The 20,412-nt window shown below is 43.2% G+C and overlaps 1 protein-coding gene across 1 annotated transcript in view; it reads left to right on the top strand.

The window, feature by feature from the left end:
• The first annotated feature begins 529 nt into the window (after positions 1–529).
• DRAM2 (DNA damage regulated autophagy modulator 2) overlaps positions 530–20,412 on the top strand; it is a 230,302-nt gene continuing 210,419 nt past the window's right edge. Inside the window, exon 1 of the mRNA XM_078644130.1 lies at positions 530–1,108. Within this exon, the coding sequence (XP_078500256.1) occupies positions 978–1,108 (131 nt within the window). The 5' untranslated portion in view covers positions 530–977. The remainder of the gene's footprint in view (positions 1,109–20,412) is intronic.

Genomic DNA, 20,412 nt, shown 5'->3' on the forward strand with positions numbered 1-20,412 from the left:
GGCTTTGTTTGTTTGATTTATACAAAAGCAAACCGTTCTTGACTGGATAAAATGCGTACCACAACCGCCCGCGATAATAACGCTTGTCATTTACAGCGCTGTTGTGTTATAGAACTCGTCTGCAAGTAATTGCTGCCTGCTTAGCTCGTCCAGTAGGGTACCATAGGTCTCACATTTGCGAGAGATTAAGCTATTGCCAATGTAAGTGACAATGCCATTTATTTATCTGTATTCAAAACCAACACATAAATGAAAATTTTGTCATTTACAATGCCAATAGCTCTAACTTTTCAAAAGGCGAAACCGTTGCATTGTAAATGCTTGTTTTTATCTGCCCCTAAGTCTGTGGGCTGGAATTATCCTCCTTGTTAGCACTTCAGTTCTGACAGAAAAGGGAACTGAGGCGCAAGGGGTTAACCCGGGGGATAAAGATTCAGCTCCAGTGTAGCACCAGACCACAAGCGGCTCCTCCCACATCGTACAAACAGACCCGGGCAGCTGTCCATCGCCGCTCCTCATCTTCGTCGCCAGTCTCTGAAAAGTACGCGATTGCGCCACCAAGGCTGCCGACCTTGTAAAAGTAGAAAAGAAAAAAAGCGTCTCTTTCCTGTTGGCTTCGTCCTGCTCCTGTATCAGAGAATGGAAACTGAAAGTGCTCGCAGTGAGCGCCGACGAGCAGCCGTAGGACACCGCAGTTTGGGACACTCACGTGGCTATTCTGTATAAACTAACCACGGCGCCTGTGAAGGGTGAGGCCGTGGTAGCGCTTAGAAGGCACCGGTGCTTCCGAGCCTCCAGGCCGCTGTGAGTGTGCATGGCGCGCCCTCCTCTGGGGACTACTCCTGCCCCCAGGTTTCTGTACTTGCTTTTTGTGTTTATTTCATTTTGACGCGCTACGTGCCACAGGTGCTGTTTCAGAAGAGCCTAACAAGCCCCCGGATAGTTTTGCATCGTCATCTGCGGGCGGAGGCCGGGCCATGTGGTGGTTCCAGCAGGGCCTGTGCGTCTGGCCCTGGGCGCTGGTGGTCTGGTCCTCGGCGTCCTTTATCTTCTCCTTCATCACCGCCGTCCTCCTCCACCATGTCGACCCCCTGGTCCCCTACATCAGGTAAGTGAACGCCGCGTGCGCAGCCAGTGTACCGCATCCTATGGCTTCGGCTCTGCCTGATGTAATGCAAATGTAGGTAGCGCCTATCACGAGCTTGCCCTTTCGAAGCGCTGTAATAACAGGTGATATTAACACACTCAGAGATGCGTATGGACACCGCTGAAGATTTGCGCCCACTAAGATTAGAGTATGTTACTGCGTGACAGATCTTAGTGGTAGGTTTTTAAATATTTGCCTTTTCACGTCAGATGTGTTTTTATGTTTACTATCAATCAAATAATGCATTTGCGAATCCCGCCTTTACAAAATGACCAAAGACCGCTCCTGAAGAACTTTTTGCATTCATACATGTCCAGCTTATTTTGTAGAGAGCCCGGATGTCACTGAAGATAAGGGGTGTCACGACCATGTTGTAAAAAATAACTTATTTGGCTGCAGTGCTTAAATTGTAAAAACAATATAAGTGCGGAGTCCCAAATTATTTCTTTATCAATCTTCACCTTCCACCACTAACGCTGCCCCTTCCGCTACTGGCACTGCCCCCTTCCACTACTGGCACTGCCCACAGTGTCTTAAAGCTGGATTCCACGAACACCGCCTATTTTCAGCTGAGGTTTGGGGGATTATCCCATGATTAAAAAATAAATAAAACCGGCACACTGTCTCATCCATTAAACACATCTGCATGACATTTACAACCTCCATGGCCAAATTTTATGACCCCATGGACATAAGAAATCAGCTTTCTCTGGGTGTACATTTCACCACATTGATAATATGTTTTTACACTCCAACCCCCCTTGGGACTGGCTGCTTATTGCAAGCAGCACAACCACGATGTGGTTTACGAAGTGGCTGGAACTCTGATATTGGGAGACACAAAGAAAGAAAAAAACGAAGGGCATGGATTCTTTATGTTAAAAGCAACTAGTGCATCTCCTATAGAAATAATCATGAAATCTGCAAATCACAGGTTTTCATTTGGCCAGAGATAACCCAACCCTTCATCCTTCTGAGGTTGATAACTTAGCTTCCATTAAAAAGGGTACTATCAACAGCTGCTGGACAGTAATTAGAATCATCAAAAAATGCTGTGTAAAAAAGCAGTGTAAAACAAGGTACTATCATTGTCACCCGATGTTGATAGTAAAAGCACAACTGACTTGGAGAGTTCAGGTAGAAGGTGCATAAAGAGTAGACGGTGTGAAAACCTCCGCTGTGGACCGAAAACTCGGCAGCCAGCTGTTCCTTCCGGCCTGCATACACAGAACAGAATCAGACACCTCTTGTTCGGGGCTCCCACAAGCATTAGACTTTCTACACTTTGAAACTCTTTCAAAATCCCAGGATGCCTGGACACCCTTGAAGTCCATCTTGGGGAAGATATACACCCACAAGTTTGATATCCACCAGCCAGAATTGGTAGGAATGTGGTATAGGACGGGGACATGGTGTTAGCACAACGTTTCCTTTGTTGGTCCATGGGAGCAATTTTGCTAAAGTTACCACACTGGTGTTGAAAAATTAGGAATTTTTAGATCATCGCCATTCTTCCCTGGACCACTCGATCTGCTCAACCACCAGGTCTTCCCTTTACTCGTGCATCGTTCGCAGTCTCCAGGGTGCTGTGGACAAGTGTCCCTGTAAATTGTGGTGTCTCCTTTTATAGATGTTTTTCTCACGTCAGACAGCTCTTCCGCTCTCAGGCAGGCCTCTTGGCCAGAATTGTTTATCAGATGGAGGCAGATGAGTCAAAGCCAGTTTGACATCTTGAGGACAGAACAAATCCTGCAGGAGATCAAGTTGGCGGTCAGCTCCAGCTCCAGCTCCATTCGGCAGGTGGGATAGTCGGAAACTGAGCAGATCGCCTTTCTCGGAGGCAGATTGTGTTAAAGTGTTTGGCCTAAGCTGGCACATTAAAATTAAGTCTCTTCTGGAAATTGAAGTTGACTCCTGCTTTCATAACAAACAGTTGCAGAATAAACGAATCAATTATTCTGTACCTCAGATGATGTTGCGAAAAAGCAAAAGGGCACAATGGCAAAAGAACCCTTCATAGTGATCCAGCCACTTGAGTAACATGCAGCTCTTCGAATACAACTCGGGCTTGACCGGAAACAACTCCAGATTTCTTCTTCTCCACTCATTCAGCTTTGTTGACACTCCCAGCAGCACCCCAAGCCAGCAGCCGATTAATTTTCCCTCGTGGTCATTTCTCAAAATCTCCCCCCCCCCCCCATGCCGCCCCCCCCCCCCCCCCCAGCCGGCCCAACCGCTCTTACCTTCAGCGGCCGCCCCAAGCTATTCACTACAACTGCAGCTGAGACCTGACCCTCAGCATCCCATATCACTCGAGTCCTGTTTGGAAGATGTGCTGGCCGCTCACTGGGTGTTCACCTGCACAAGACTCTTCTGGGCACCTCCCTGCGGAACAGATCCTGCCTTGTAGTGCTTGAGAGAAGGTGGCCCGTTGCATCCTAACCCTTACGATGGGGGAGATTCAGCCACTGCTCCAATAGTGCCGGTAAGCCTGATCTTAAGCCTCCAAGACCAGAGCTTCTCCTGTGGCTACTGGGCTGTCAGGCTTATTTGAGTGAGCTAGGACAAATACCAGCGACATTCTGAGAGGGTTCTTGCAGTGTAGAGTGCTGCATCCTAGAATGTATAGTGGGAAGCACTTTTGACCTGCTAGCATCTCAGATACAGGCAGATTAAAGCATTGTAAAGAAAGCAACCATTTAGTTCCATTTACATATTTGCCACGTTTGGGATTGAAACCCTTATTTTACTCCGTTAGACAGAAGCAAAAGGTACTCCCATTGTAAGAACTACCCACAGACAGACCTCAGCACCTCGATGGTGAAGACATGCCTGACACTGTGCAGAGGGTACTAAAGGACACCATTTCTGCCCTTAGCCCTCCCACTCGTTCTCTTTTACTGCTGAAATAGTCGGGTTCATATCTTTATATTACATCAGTAGTGCCTTCCCGCATTTCCTTAAATATCTAATCTTACCCTGCCTCACCACCAGACCAGTGCAAATGCTGACAGTTTTAAGCATAGTCTGAGTTGAATTAATAGCGTTTCAGAGAACACAGTATGATTATTACTTACTTTGTGTTATGTGTGTATGCATGTGTGAAATACACACACACACATGCACAGACACACACACATATATTCACTGTGAAAAAAAGGTTAAAGTGATGTTACAGTTAGGTGAAAATATTTTATTACCATACGTAAAGTCAACCTCCCGCGTACGCATGATCTTCGGCTATGCTTGGTAGGGGATTAGAGCAGTGGGACCAACTATTTTCTTTAAAAAAATATATATATATTTAATAAATACGGGGAAGGGTGTGTGAGTGCATCCCCCCACTCCCTGATCCACGAAGGCACCTGGTCACCCATTCCCTGTACCCTTTATTTAAAAATAAATGAAAGGGGACGCACTGCCCCTTCCCCGCACCAGCAAAGGCCCGTGGACCCCATACCCCGGGGCCTTTAGAGGGTGGCCCGATGCCCACCCATAGCACCCACAAACTACTCTGTTGGGGGCTGCAGGCTCCATCTGGCTCCTGATCAGCTCCACACAGGTTGTTGGCAAGAGCCGGCATTTTTGTCTTTTGATCCCACCCAGCGAGAGCAGCTGCTTTAAATGCTCCTGCCAGATGTGAGCAAGGTGGAGTTCCCTGCCCCGGAGAGTGCGAGCAGGGTATGCCTGCACTCTCACTGTGAGGGAACCAGAGTGTCACAGGGGTGGGCTCCCCAGGACACTAGATTATCACAATATAGGCGTAGGGAGAGGGGTGAACGGGCCTCCAGTTAGTATGGGGTACCCGTGGCCGAAAAGAAGCTGGGGGTGTACGCCCCACCCATTTTTTACCCATTTGGCCCTGGCAGATGGGGTTCTCTGGGCCCATTTGTAGCTCAGGGAGGGAGGCTGCATGCCCCTCCCATTACATTAATATTCAGCCTGAGAGATTGTGGTCCCATGGGGCCCTTACTATCTTGAGGAGCGGGGTCCCACTCACCACTCATCTCCATATTTAATAAATATATATAAATATATTTTTAAGAAAAAGTGCTGCGGAAATCCAGGGGGATCACAGCCTCACTTGGGTTTTACCCTGAGGGCTGGGGCCCTGTGTGTCTCGGGGATGGGGGCCCACTCCCCAAAATTAAAAATGTTAGACCCCTAGACCAGGGCCCACCCTGGAGGTCCATTCCATTTATAATTTGAATGCCGATGGGCCTTCTTTTTTAATAAAAAGCTGTGATCGCGCAGGACTCCTGCGGGATCCCACATTCTTTTCCCCCTACCCTTCATTTCCAGGGAAGCTTTCTGAATGTCTCCCAGATGTCTTTACTAAATGAGACAGGTAGGTTTCGACCTAAAAATTAAACCTATTTACGCTTTATTTTTTTAACGCATCCCCTTTTCCGTTAAGGAAATGCTTCATTTAAAAGCAGTCACAGACACGGTGGTCTTTTGACCCCATCAGGCCACCATGCCTATGATAGCTTCAATTCCTTGTGGGTCGCAATTTGTGTCCTACTTCATCAATATTCATGGAATAGGACAAATTGCGTCTTGTTACCTATCGGTAATTTGCGAACCTAGCTAATAGTACATAGGTCAGTTTGCAAATTACCACACTGGTCTCAAATTGCAACTAGTGTTTTGCGACCAATGCTACGTACATCTGGCCCTTGTTCACTTGCGTTGTGCCACACGTCACAGGAAGTCAGATTTCACTGGGTACTGATTTTGCCCTAGTTGCATCTTGGTAACCTGCCACGTTTCACCAACCACAACTCTTTCTGTATGATTTTTCACCTTTGGTATCTATCTCCTGCTGCTAAGTACAAAGCTCATTTACTGTTCCTGTGTAGATCCCTGCTAAATTAATAGTCTGTCGAAAATGAATTATATCATAAACACGTGAGACTCAAGAAGTATAGCTTTTAAGTTCAGAAAAAGTTTATTAGGACAAAAGAATTACAACAATGTGCAGAATGTAAAAACAATGAAGGCAGTAGGTTCATATACAATGCAACACGTGGGTTTAGAAAATAAAGAGAGAATAAACATAACAAATAAGAAATGCAAATAAGTCAAAAATAATGATAACATAAGCAATATTGTACAAAAGAAGGTATAAATAGAAATATAAATTAACACAGAGGAAGTCATGGAGGTTTAGTAACTTCTTGCTGCAGAGGTCTAGGGGTAGTAGAGCATTTAGCATGAGCATCAATGAATAAAATGACCGGAGCCCATAAATCAGAGCGCTTGGATGCCAAATGTGAGGGATATACAAATGTAGTGTCTAGCCGGTGGTTGTAACAGACCGCATACCACCATGCTTGATATGAGAGCTTAGTGAAATCCTTCCAGTTTCTCGTTATTTGCTGGAAGGCTACTGCTATTAGGAGGTCAATTATTTTGACATTAAAGTTAGAATGTTCCCAGATGGAGGATACGCTACCTAAAAAAATATGTAATGTAGAAAAGGGATGAGTGGATTGAAAAATCAAGTTTATTTGATTCCACACCTTTTCCCAAAAAGGGCTAACAAACTTACAATTAAAGAGTAAATGGAATAAATCAGCATGTTGGGCCGAACAGGACCAGCATTTATGTGCGACATCAGCGTGGAATGAGTGGAGAGTAAGAGGGGAGAATAGAAGTCTATTATATATAAAGAAGAGCGTTTGCGTCGTGTTTGCAGCCCTGGAAGATTTCCTAAGTTTAAGCCCAATTTTATCCCAGACGTCGACATTCCAGGAGGTGTCAAAGTCCTTTTCCCACAATAATTCTGTCTGAGTTTTGTCTCTTGGTGTGGATGAGGTATGTAGAAAACTGTAAATGGTAGAAGCTTTAGAATGAGCAAGCAACAGAGAATGCAGTTTAACAGTATGAGTAGAATCAATAGAGCTGTTTAAAGGAGGTGGTCTAAAAGTCAGGGAGGCAGATTGGATAGCTTGTGTTAGGAGGGAATATTTAGAGCAAAAAGATGAGGGAAAATCAAAAACAATACGAGCCTGTGCAAAGGGTAGAATTAAATCCCGATTATATAGTTGATTGACCCAAATCAGTCCACGTTGTCTCCAGGTTTTCCAATAGAAAGGTTTATTGTTAATTAAGATGTGTGAATTATGCCATATGGGAGAATTAAGAAAAGATGAGGAAGGTGTAGATGGAATGAGTTTAGAAGTAAGTTTAAGTATAGGAGTGGAAACGGATTGTGGTTTGCGTGTAAAAGATAGGTATTCCTGAAAGGAGAAGGGAGAAATGAAAGATCGTTCTAATGTAGTCCAGAGAGGGCAAGGTTCAGAAGGGTCAGAGAGCCATCGTGACGATTGAGTCAGCATGAAAGATTTATGATAAAGAGAGAAGTCCGGGAAGTTCGTCCCACCTTCCGATTTAGGACGAATTAATTTAAGAATAGACATGCGGGACTTCTTATGTCCCCATAAAAAAGAGGATAAAATAGAGTTAATTTTCTTAATATGCTTAAGAGGGAGAGACAATGGGATATTTGAAATTGTATATAAGACTATGGGAGAGAGCATCATTTTTATGGTATCTAAACGACCCCACCAAGATAAGTATAGTGGGTGCCACTTTGACGTTAAAGAAGATAATCTTTGTGTACAATTATCCATGCAACGCGATACTGTCCCCGCCACGGTTGAGGTAAAGTGTAGACCTAAATATTTGATAAATTGAGGACTCCATGAAAAACCCAAAATAGCAAAATCAGCACTAAAAGTATATTTTGTCAAGGGCAGAATTTCACATTTGTCTTTATTCAGTTTGTAGCCAGAAACAGACGCAAAGGATTGCACCTCTTCTAAAAAGGCAGGAAGAGAGGATTGGGGCTGCGACAAAAATAAAAGCACATCGTCAGCATAAGCCGCCATTTTAATATTGGAATCATTAAAAGTAAAACCATGAATGTTATCATTTTGACGAATACGGAGTAGGAAAGGCTCCAGGGCAATATTAAAAAGAAAAGGAGACAGGGGACATCCCTGTCTAACACCTCTAGCAAGATCGAAGTAAGAGGAGACACTACCATTCGCTGTGACAGCTGCTCTAGGAGTGGAATATAGGATAAAAATAAGAGCCAAAATTTTGGGACCGAATCCAAACCACTGAAGTGTACGAAAAAGGTATGACCATTCAACTCTATCAAAAGCTTTTTCAGCATCCAGAGCGATGGCTGCTAGAGGATGAGACATATGTGAGGCTTTGGATAAAATATCAAAGAATAGACGTGTGTTGTCTGTAAGAAGCCTTCCTTTAACAAAACCAGATTGCTCAGTACCCAGAAGAAGTATAGCTTTAATAGGTTTCTGTGATCAGATGTGCTCTTTGGTGTAATAGAATTGGGAAAGCATAATGTGGAAGTAACACAAATGATTTAAATGTTCACAGAGTTATCTAGAATAGTTGTGGTTTCAAGTTCCTCTTAAGCAGTCTTATCTGGCGTGAGCTTTTAGCATTGATTGTGCCAGTGAAGGCAATGAGGCGATCGTACGGAGGCTTACACATTAACTGATAGAGACCAAGGTGACTGAAAGGATATTATACATTTATTCAAGTGATCCAAACATACTATTGAATTTTCTCGAAGATAGAATTTTTAATAATCCTCCGGCTGTGACGTTAGTAAACACACATTGAGCAAAACACCCTCGAGACAGCTGCATGCCACAGACCTGCTTCCTGCTCTCTGAGGAAGAAGCAGCCATGATGCATACATTTACCGTCACATGCAGTCCTAGTCGGACTAGGACAAAAATAAGCACGGGCACCAAAATAAGAGTGGCCCCCTTAGCAAAGCAGATAGTTTAAAAGGTGGCCCACAATTATAAAATCAGGCCAGTTCTGAACTTGTAAAGACACGCTGTATGAGTACGTTGCAAGGTATTGGAGGCTGCATGCATTTGGTTTGCTGCAGGCAATGTTTGTGGCAATATCAGGGAAATTAACCGTTAAAACTGGCCAGCCTGGCCATAAAATATGCCCACAAACAGCTAAGAAACCAGCCCACTCGCTAATCTGTCAGCCCAGCCCATTGGGCATTGCCTGATTGCTCTATGAGGCAGTCCGACCCTGAATGCAAGTGCTAAAATAATTCTTCCCTTCCAATAGTGCAACGTTTCCTAGCTTGAGGAGGCCAACTGTGACTGTTTGAAATGTCATTTTGGTAATATATAGAATAATGTACCCCACTTTAAGTCACACCACTTTAGGGCACTCTGAACCCTGATACAAGCACTGGGCCTGGTGCCTTAGGTTTATGGGACACGTAACTCCTCTGATGACCTATAATAGCCTCATTCTGTGCAGCTGGTGGTTACATTGGTGCGTCGATGATGCTATGCACTTTCCTTGTAGCTTAACACACTTCCCAGAGTAAAGGAACCCTTTCACTTATACATAACGTCGAAATTCTAGACCATTGTTTACCAAACTTTCCAAATGTATTGCCACACCTTGGCTGCACTGCGCAGATCCCGGAAGCAGCTACAGAAGTGAGTGGGAGTGGTGCTGAGTGCAGCTTCAGGGCTGATTTGGGAAATGGGTTTATTGTTTGGAACCTTAGACTTTAGTTTACTTTATTCGCATCTGCGTAGTGCTAACTTCCTTTTTGTCGCATCCTAGCACATTCTCTGTCTGGTTGCCCTTTCGTTAGGGTCTGGGTAGGGGAGGGTGTCCGTTGTATGAATGTGTGTGCTTGTTAGATAGCGTGCATTACGAAATTAATTACATTTAGGTGCCAACCATCGGATGGCTGTCCTCTCCAAGGATAACCAATGTCTGAAAATAAATACATTTTGAGCTATTTGAAGGAAAGGACTCTAACAACGCAAATTGTTAATTATTTCTCAATTTTTGAAACAGTTCAAAAATACCTGTTGATTTGCCAACTAAACTTTGTTCTTGAAATTTTGGGTGTCAGAGATCCGAAACGGAAGCTCTTAGAATTGCACTGCATATTTTGCATTGATTGGTGCGTGCCATCTTTGGTGACGTAACCAGGAAGGACAGGACTCCACTTAAGAAAGTGTAGTGAATGCCCAGAAAGTCCCCTTTTATGTGATGTAACCGACCCACTGCCAGTACTGAGTCCTCACAGGTGTGAAACACCCTTGTAGTGCGTGCACCTCCCCCCCCCCACGTTAACTACAACCTCCCTCCTCCCTCACGCTCCACGTCACCCCCCTCCCCCCCCCCGCATCCATGGAGATATCTAGACAAGGGCGAAGGTCTTTACACTTGTTGTCGAATTTACAAGCATTGAGGCTGCAGCTGAATAATTCCCTACACGCACCGGACAGCAACCTGTATGCCAAGTCTGTACATTGGCAGATCTAGAACATTCTGCACAAGTACTAGTATCCTTTCCCTGTGCTGGTAGCCTAACATCACATACATGTATCCGAAGTGTAGCAAACCCAGGAACGGCGAGATGTCTGCCTCCTGTTTTTGCTATATATGTGTCTTGTTATCCCTGGAAGAGCAGGAAGTTTCAGTCATTTAAAAAAAATACTTTGAATAATATTTGAGCATACAACTTGATATGTTAGTGATATAATACAGTTTTCACAATAAGTGCATCGGTGCCATGTCACCAAACACCATATTGAAATGTATTGGGCTGTCGTGTGTCTACCATGATCATTTCATTTGCATATCGCTGGCATGCATGTTATACATTTATGTATTACAGGAAAAAATGTCGCATATATTTTGTTTAGAAAAATTTACAGGAGAATGCAGTTTCAGTTTTGTCAGAATCAGCGGGGCTTACAAACTGCTTATGCCTGCTATCTGACATATATAATATACACAAATTACTCGTGTGGGATTACATAATTGTACAGTATATTTATCCACCAGATTTGACACCTCGTAATTCTCTTTTTGACATAAAAGGTCTCCTTGTCTACTAATTTTAGGAGTACCGAGTCCCACACTGCCACACGTACAGCCCCATTTCTCGTCTTATTTTGTACAGTAATGCCCATACTTTCAGCCTCTGCCTACTCAGTTCATTCCGCTTCCACTGGGCTAACAGCAGAGCATTTCAAGACTTCTACATTAGCTAAGACAAATATTCTCTTTTTAGACCAAAGCATTAGACCCAATGAACAGAGTCTAGGAGTTCAGCCTATTGTGCCACCTGTTAAACGGGCCTATCATGGACCTGTTAACGGCAGACATTTTCTGCTAGTGGCTCCATAGGCAAGATGGATAGGAAAGGAGACAGGGGACACCCCTAACGCATATACGCACCCAAACATGTCACTCCCTGTATATGGGCAGAGTGCAAAAATATGTCAGTCTGGAGTGCAACCCCTGTATTGGAGAGTAGACAAAAATTAAAGCCTTATTTATACCCGCCATGTGTTGTTTAGATTCCACTTCACAAACAAATGTGATAAACCCTTCAACTCTGTACATACCTTCTTCTCGGGCAGTGCCTGGCAGGACCTATCCATTTCCATATCGGAAACACAATTGAAGACCCCTTCCCCAAGGGAGGATCCTGCAACAATGCCTGGGTGATTGTTTCTTTTTTTAAAAATTTTTTATTTTTTTTATTGAGATAATTGATGTCATACAAAAGAGAGATATATACAAATACATTATATCCTTATTCCAATTAGACCTTAAAAAGCGATTCATGTTACAGGATAATATCACTTCTGTAATAAATATATATTGTCAAAAAAAAAAAAAAGTGCAACTGTGCTATTAAAATATTCAGACAGTAATTCAGTACGCAATACATAATCGGGATACCATTTAAAACCATGTTTAGGCACTGGAACTTCTCCACCTAGCAAGTGGTGCCCAGATATTTTGTCCTAGTTCTCTATATTTTTTACCTTTTAACTCATAGAGGCACGCCTCAATATTATGCAGTCCTAACAACCTTGTGATCCACATTTTAAAGGTGGGGGGGGGAGGAATCTTTCCAACCTGCTGAAATAAGGATGCGTAGTACAGCAGTAGAAATAAAGACCAGGGCTTCAGCGGCACTTCCCAACTTCAATTTCTTATCGACTCCTAGTAACATTACTGCAGGGGATAGAACAATCCTACATTCTAGCAGCCCCTCCAAAAAGTTTTCAATTTCCCTTACTGTCACAGATAGCTGGTCACATTGATGGAACATGTGGGTAAGATCGGCAGGGCCCTTATCACATCTAGGACACTTGTCATTCTCCACCAGGCCCCAGGCATGCAGCTTCGCGGGGGTGTGATACAAATTAAACAACGTTTTATAGTGCTGAGCCCGTAGGTTAGAAGATCGAAAAAGTCTCTTATCTAATGCAAGTGCTAGATCTAGATCAATATCTGGATCGCCTGGGTGATTGTTTCTAATGTGCCCAGAAACTCCACCTCTTGGTGTCTGGTGCATTAGTGCATGCTATTGCTAGCGATTCACCCTCAGGAAGGCTAATTTCCACCACAGATTTACACTCTGGGCCTGATATGGCCTGGTGAGCTACAAATGGGATGCTTGACTTTACCTATATAGGTGCCCCTCTGCCAGTCGACAAGTATGCTGTAAACATTAATTGCCTCCTCCATCTCTTATGTAATTTCCTGCCCTTAACTCAGGGCAGATGAGTCTCCTGGAGACAAGCCGTATTTGCTGTCTGGAAATAGATCTGATGTTGGTAAACACAAACTGCACTTATCAAATGACAAATAATTTAAATTTGATTCAGACCTCAACTGAGGTCAACAAATTGCAATTACATAACAAGCATTTGCAATGCAATAGGTCTCGCATTTACGCAAATTTAAGCTATTGGCATTGTAAATGACGATGTGTTTTATATATGTTTTAAAGATCAAAACATAAATAAAAAGCATTGTAATTTACAATGCCAATAGCTTAAACTTGTGTAAATGCGAGACCTATTGCAATGGGTGTGGCCGGGGGCAAGAAGGCAAGGACAGCTGGGGGATGTGGGGGTAGGGAGAAGGCACAGACAACGAGAGGAAGGGCAGGGGTGAACAAGGCACGACATCGGGAAGTGGGGGGTAGAGATGGCACCAAAGCACGTCGTCTGCGACAATAAAATAAAGTGCGAGGCACAGAAATGCGGCAATGAATTGTGCACACAAAAGTGTGGCTTACATGAGAGTCACTGCAAGAAAAGGGAGAAAGGATCTGTGTGATCCACTTCAAAGCACCAACATACTGACATATTTTGGGATTCGAAAGGCAGTCACTAGGTTGGTGATGTCACGATTCATGCGGCAAACATTTAGAAATGGTTTATTAGATAAGATTCACGAGAGTGGTTTTCCACATTTCGGGTCTATGGTCAGGGTTACAGAAATTATGCGATTTGGCAGCCACAGCGTTTTCTAAATAATTATGGATGTCACAGTTGCCTCATAATCCATCATCAGGCACGTAATCTGCCGAATTTAGCAAAAATATGTTAAAGCTAAAACGGATCACATTTTACTAAAAAGCATTGTCAATGCAATAGGTCTCGAATTTGCGAGAGTTTAAGCCACTGTCACTGTAAATGACAATGCCTTTTATTTATCTGTATTCAAAACCAACACATGGATAAAAGGTTTGTCAGTTACAATGCGAATAGCTCAAACTCTCGCAAATGCGAGACCTATCATTGTAAATGCTTGTTTTGTTTGTTTCCAATCACTGTATAGGAGTACTTGTCTTTTCAGGCCATCTCCCTTGTACAATTACACACATATCGCAAAAATGCATGCACGTGTACAAAACGTATGCATTTCTTAAAACACGATCCGTTGGTATTGGAACTCTCGCTCGGTCATCCATCTTGCCATAGCGTAAACACAAGGCACTTTAAGTGCTCACCAGTTACATTACACAATGACACATTCATTTTTGGCACTGATCCTGCTTCAATGAAAGTTTTTTTCCGATTGTTGCTTGCGCCCAGCTCCTCTTGCTTCTCTGCTTGACCCACCCTCCACTACCTCCTTCGTCGCTCCTTTTTTTTTTTTTGCACAAAGTGACTCAGAGTCCGCTCAACATACTGTGATTCTGGGCTTTCAGTAACTTTCCGCTATGCTGAACAGCACATGTGCTGTTGACATCATGACTAAAGGATATTCCCATTGACAAAGCCAATAGCTTGGGCATTGCCGCAACCATTTGTCTTTGCCAATGCTTGTTTTATGTTGATCAAATTACTTCTGCAAACAGCTGCACCATCAAGCCAGATCCAAAAAGAATGTATAACATTTTACACAAAATCATTGGAGTACAAGCTCTTGGCCCTATTAAAATCTGAAAAAATATAAATGGGTCACTATTATTCTCTGAAAATGGTGGAAACTCTTGTAATAGTGCATTGTTCTAGGGTAGAGGATGTGTGCACTAACATCCTTAGCATAGCGTATGCAAAACTGATCTTGACGCACATTTGACAATTTCAGAGAGTTCAGAGTCAACTATTAATAATTGGTAATTTGTGATTATTTGTAGACAGTTTTGTGATATTAAAAGCGAAACTATAAATCCAAGAGAGCGGCGTGTTCTTGTGTTTAAAAAATAAAAACAGGCATGGGTAATTCCATATAATAACGATGGGCCGGCCCCTTATTATGCTTGTCAGAAGGTTGGTCTAATGTGCTACATTAACACACTTTAAAAGCGGCGACATGCCGGGAAGTTTGTGGCCTAAAAACAATCCATGCAATTTTTTACCCGCACTGTGACATATTCTTTGCAAGCAACCTGCAGTATATATGTGGTTTGGTAAGTATTCATCACTTGGCTTTACACTGTTTGTTCAATAAAGAAGATTACACCAGCAAACCTCTGGAGGTATATTAATGAGGGATTACTACACAGCCCAGCACATGGGTATTTCTGTGTGTAGCCCAGTAATTATACGGGGTGAAAAGAGGATGTACCTGCTGAGAAGCCAATTCCTTGTCGCTTTCATCTACCGCTACGTCACAGCCTATGCGTAAAGCCCAGGACCCGTCCATGACTCGCAAGTGCACTGCAGAAGAAGCGAGCCCAATCCCAACCTCGTTCTTTCATGACCCCCCACCCCCCACCCAGTGAAAGCGTTTCAGTAGTCACGCTCATCAACGCCACTTCCTGCATTGTGACGTTGCGGCACTAGGGACGACATGTTAAAGTCAGGCAAAGTTGTTACTGTTTTCCAACACCAGAATCAACGAAATTATGTTTGACTTTTACAGCTACTTTTATGAGTCATTCTCTCCTCTATCTCTCTGTGGTGCTTGATCCAGTCTTTCAGAACATACGCTGGTAGTTTATAACTGGGCACGTATGCTTTTAAAAAATAATCGTACTTTTAAAACGTCCACTTGGTCTTTAGGTGCGGGAAAGCCGTTAAAGAAAAAGTTGGATAGTAAATTGGTGATAAACAACTAGACTGCTCATTTATTTTCTTTCTGTGCCCACAGGGGCGCCATGCTGCAGGACTAAACAACTTTTGACCCCTACAGCGTTTCGTGCAACTAGCATGTGACGAAAACGCAATTTGATCGAACTGCTGTTCCATGACCTAGTCAGAATAATTAAATTTTTAGTCTGTAAACTAGACAAAGGTAAACATGACGCACTGTGCAGTTAAAAATGATAGCGGACCAGAGAGGGAGCATGTCCGAAAGGAGTTCTGCCTCTTGATTGGCTGTTTAAATAGAAACCTGTGGTGCGCGCGCACCACAGAGGAGCCGACGCGGGAATCAAAACTAGTGGTGCGCGCGCACCAGAGGAGCGGGGGCAAGGGAGCGCGAAGACGCCGAGACGAGGTAGGGGATATGTGTGTAAGCGCCGGGGGTTCTCTGTGTATGTTTGTGCGTGCGTGTGTGTGTGGGGGGTTCTGTATGTATGTGTGTGTGTATGCGTGGGGGGGGGGCTGTATGTGTGTTGTGCATGTGTTGTGAAGAGCCTGCCGGAATCGGAGCACGTGTTGACGCGTGCGACCTGATCCCGGCAGGCTGCTGCGTGTGTGCGCGTGCCTGTCTCTTGTCCTCTCCCTTTCAGTCCTTGAAAGTCAGAACGATAACAATAGTCTCGCTCTGCGACAGCAGGCCTTTGGCCTGCAATCGCAGGGCGAGACCTAAAAACGAAGGCTCTATAGACCTGCATGTAGAAGCTTAGAGGTTTATTTAAAAGTTCACTGAACACAAAAAGTGCGATTAAAGAAAGTAGTTCCACACACACCTCACCAACAGCATAGATGTTACTTCAGTTCAGCTCCTGACCTAATCCTTTTCTCCACTGCGTCAGATAGAACCAGAGCCAAATGGAAGAGTTTGACATTATACTCAGACTGAAATCATGGCTCCGAGACAATACCTTACCCTCAGAGACACTGTGAAGAAACATAGGTGAAGAGGCCATAGGTGCCAAAACCACTTGAGCCTGCAAGGCCATAGGAATGGCAGAATATAACATAAGCATCAGTTTGTTAAATCCACCTGCAAACTGCTTAATTTCTCTGGCGGTATATGCTTAACACAGTCTACTTAGTGGAAGTCTTCCTAATAAGACTGACATGTATGAGTTTGCGAGTTTTCGTCTGTGTGCGCTTTTTGCGCAGTGGTGGTAGCAATATATGGCTATGTTTGAGACGGTCTTTCAGTTGAAATTACATTTTGTGATTTGCATAGAACTTTTGGCCCCTAAAATGAATAAACACGATTATTGGTAATCTAACTCAGTTAGGTTTTGACATGCCAAGTTTAGTGAAGATTATTCTATGGGAAAGAAGTTAAAAGGGAAATGAAAAAAAAACATTTTTTTATATGTCATCTACCCTGGGACATTTTGCTGAAAGGTAGTGCAAAAACTGAATAACTGATTCACACCAAATCTGGCATGAACCTATAACTTTACTCAGAAAGTTTGTTTGTTTGATTGTGTTCAATCGGTTCAGTTGTTTTAAGGATAGAAGCAATTAAAAAAGATGCAGTGTGGCATTTGAAAAGGTTAGAACTTTTGCACACCTTGTCAGTGGAAAACCTATTTGTTAATTTGCTTATAATATTGCCACCATTTGACAAATATCTATGAAATTGACAGAGCCCAATTAAAAGTGTTAATTTGCAAATAAGTTCGGCACTGTGTGCTGAATCTGCACAAAATCTGGCAGAAGCTCGGAACAATTGTTCTGGTATGTCAAGCTTTCTTCCAGTCCATAAGAGGGGCAGAATACTTAAGGGAGGGCGGGGAGTTAATAACATTTTGATTTGCTGGTTACATTGGTGCTGTTTCATCAACCTGTCTGGAATGTGGCAAGTAGTTAACAAGTGGTACCCAGTGTAGGTATATCAGGTTATGTGAAGATCCAGTGGAGGGCTAACATTAAAGGGGCGTGGGTGCAATAATATTTATGATTTGCAAAAAACTCTGGCACCATTTGATTGATCTGCAAGACATTTTGTAGGCACTTGGCACGTACAACCTTTTTTACTATTTTTAAGTTTGTGCAGATCCATCATTGGGGGTTAAGTTACATTGGAAGGCTGTGGCAGTGTTCATTTGTTAATTACAGTGGCACTGTGATGAATCTGCACACAATTTAAACCTGTAAGATTTGATTTTTGATTGTTATATTAAGATTTTTGCCAATCCATCAAGAAGGAGGGATATAATTAAAGGAGGGAAATACCATGTTCAGTTGCTTGTTGCTTTAGTTCTGTTTGATGACCCAGTGCAGGTATTTCAGGTTGTGTGCAGAGTCAATGTGGGTGGAGAAGTTAAAGGAGGGGGGGGGGTCAAAACAATGTATAGATTTACACATAACTTTGACACCATCAAAACAATGTATAGATTTACACATAACTTTGACACCATCTTTTGGATCTGCATGAAGTTTGACAGAGGGATTATGGTGAGGAACTGAGGGAATGAAAGAATAGATCATTTGCAAATTTGGCACTGTTTGATTAATCCACACCCAATTAGGCAGATTTAGCTTTCTTACTTTTAAGCAGAACAATTGGGGGCGGCAATAATATATAAGAGTGCAGTTAGAGTTTCATTCACTAATAACTTAGCCCTGTTCAATTATTCTACATCAAAGGAGGTAGCAAGCAAAGTAAGCTTGTTGAAAGCCCAGACAAGCCCTGGAACCAACTCTATTGCAGGTAGCCAAAGGTGGTTGGGCGCATGGCCTTGTCAGAGGCTGTTCAGAGCGCAGAGTGGGACTGTGGGATGCAGCGCATAGTGGGGGTTAGGTGGTGACAGCAGGTTGAGGAACATTGCCGTGCACACCGGGCCTTAGAAATCAAGAACATTTTATGAAGAGAAATTCACTGAAAAAAGCACAGATTTTTGGGTGAGGATGTGGCCTAACGGCTAGGGTGGGCGATCTTGAAGCTGGGGAACTGGGTTCGAGTCTTGGCAGAAACGCTCAACATCCTGTGATTCTAGGCATATCACCTAATCTCCCCGTGCCAACAAAAATTAATGTGTCTGTCTGTAGCGCAACTGGTGCTCATGTAAAGCGCTGATAACTTCCAGTCTAGTTCACGTAATATTTAACAAAAAAACCCAATACAAGTTATGTTTGAGGCTCAAACGCATTAAAACCACTAAAAATCGACAGTTAAGTTAAGGAACATACACAACACACAATATAAATCATACTCTTTCACCATGCTGTTTTTCAGTTAGGTCTTTTGTTGATTGCGGACAACCATGACTTATGTCCAGTATATATGTTTATATGTGTGCTGAGGGCACGCATGACTCTATCTCTATTTGTATCCACCCTTTTGTGATTGTGTATCCCTTTATGTCAGAGTCTGTGTTTGTAGCTGCATTTATGGCCTTGTGCATGTTTTCTCAAACTTTTTATGCCTGTTTGTGAACGTATTTGGGTGTTTGTGTGTCTGTATTGGTTTTGTGTGTGTGACTGCCAACCTCTTTTTGTAAGTCTATGCCTGGTCAGTATAACCGAGTCTTGACCTTGCGCTGGAAGTTCATAAGAGTTGAGCTTCCTGAATCTCTGGCTGAAGTACATTCCCTTAGGTCACTGTGTGATGGAGAAGCTTCTTCATTTGTTGGCTAAAGGCTAAAGCTAAGACATTAAGGGGAAATGGGATGTTCGTAGCAGCCAGGTGTATTTATGCTCTTTATTTCGGACCGAATTTGGCAAAATAGTACACAACCCTTTTAAGAGTGCCAAACAGGGTTGATAAAGTGGTGTAAACTAGTACAGAAATTCTAGCCTGCTACAGTAATATGTGAAATGTCATGTATCAATCTACCCTTGAATGGCCATTGGCGTTAACATACGCATTTCACAATAAATACATCAGGCCTTCTGCCTTTGTTATAACTTTTCCTAATAATCAGATAAGGTCAGCCGCGCTCTCAAGCTAGACCTAAAAGGAATGCCCATGTTCCATTCAATATTAGCACTTCTTGCTGTAGCAGCATGGACTCTAATGCAAAATGTATAACTGACTGGCCACTGCAGAGGCAGTTCAATCATTAAAGGCAGACAAAAGCATCACAAAAACATCTGAAAATGGGTAACAATATGTACATTTCTTTGGGAAACAGCGGAAAACGTGAAGGAAACCGTAAAAAATATTAATGTTTCTGCAGGTTGCTTAGTATAAAATTTGCTTCTACCGCCCATGTGACCATAAATGAAACCTGAAACTAAAGGCAACATTTAAAACATACCTGTGTTGCACAGAATATTTTTATCACTTGAGGCATTGCTGAGGACTACAGTAACTAATTTTTATAAATTTTACTTTGGAAGATCGAAAGAACGAGGTTAGTACAAAGGTACAAATCGTATCCTCGAACGTACCCGTACGGACGATGTAGTACAATGAGTACCCAAAGCAGTTCTCCGTCCGAATCGTACCAAAGCACGTACGAGTCAATAATCCATACAAATCGTATTCGGAACGCACAGTATGCGATGTCCGTACATATCGAAGCATCATTTTCCGACCCAGCAAGTACGATTCATCCAGTCAGCACTCCGTACGACTCTTTTTTTACGAAAGCTCAAAATGTCCGGAAAAGCAGAATTCGACTCGAAGTGCGTGCAAAACGGACCCCCGGTATGGTTCGTATTCCCCATGATCTTAGGGGTACGGTTCGTACACCTACGATCATGGGGTACGGTTCCTACACCCCATGATCTTAGGGGTACGGTTTGTACACCCAATGATCGTAGGGGTACGGTTCGTACACCCCATGATCGTAGGTGTACGAACCGTACCCCTACGATCATAGGGTGTACAAA

This window comes from Lissotriton helveticus, chromosome 5_1 (genome assembly GCF_964261635.1).
Source record: "Lissotriton helveticus chromosome 5_1, aLisHel1.1, whole genome shotgun sequence".
NCBI classification, from domain to species: domain Eukaryota; kingdom Metazoa; phylum Chordata; class Amphibia; order Caudata; family Salamandridae; genus Lissotriton; species Lissotriton helveticus.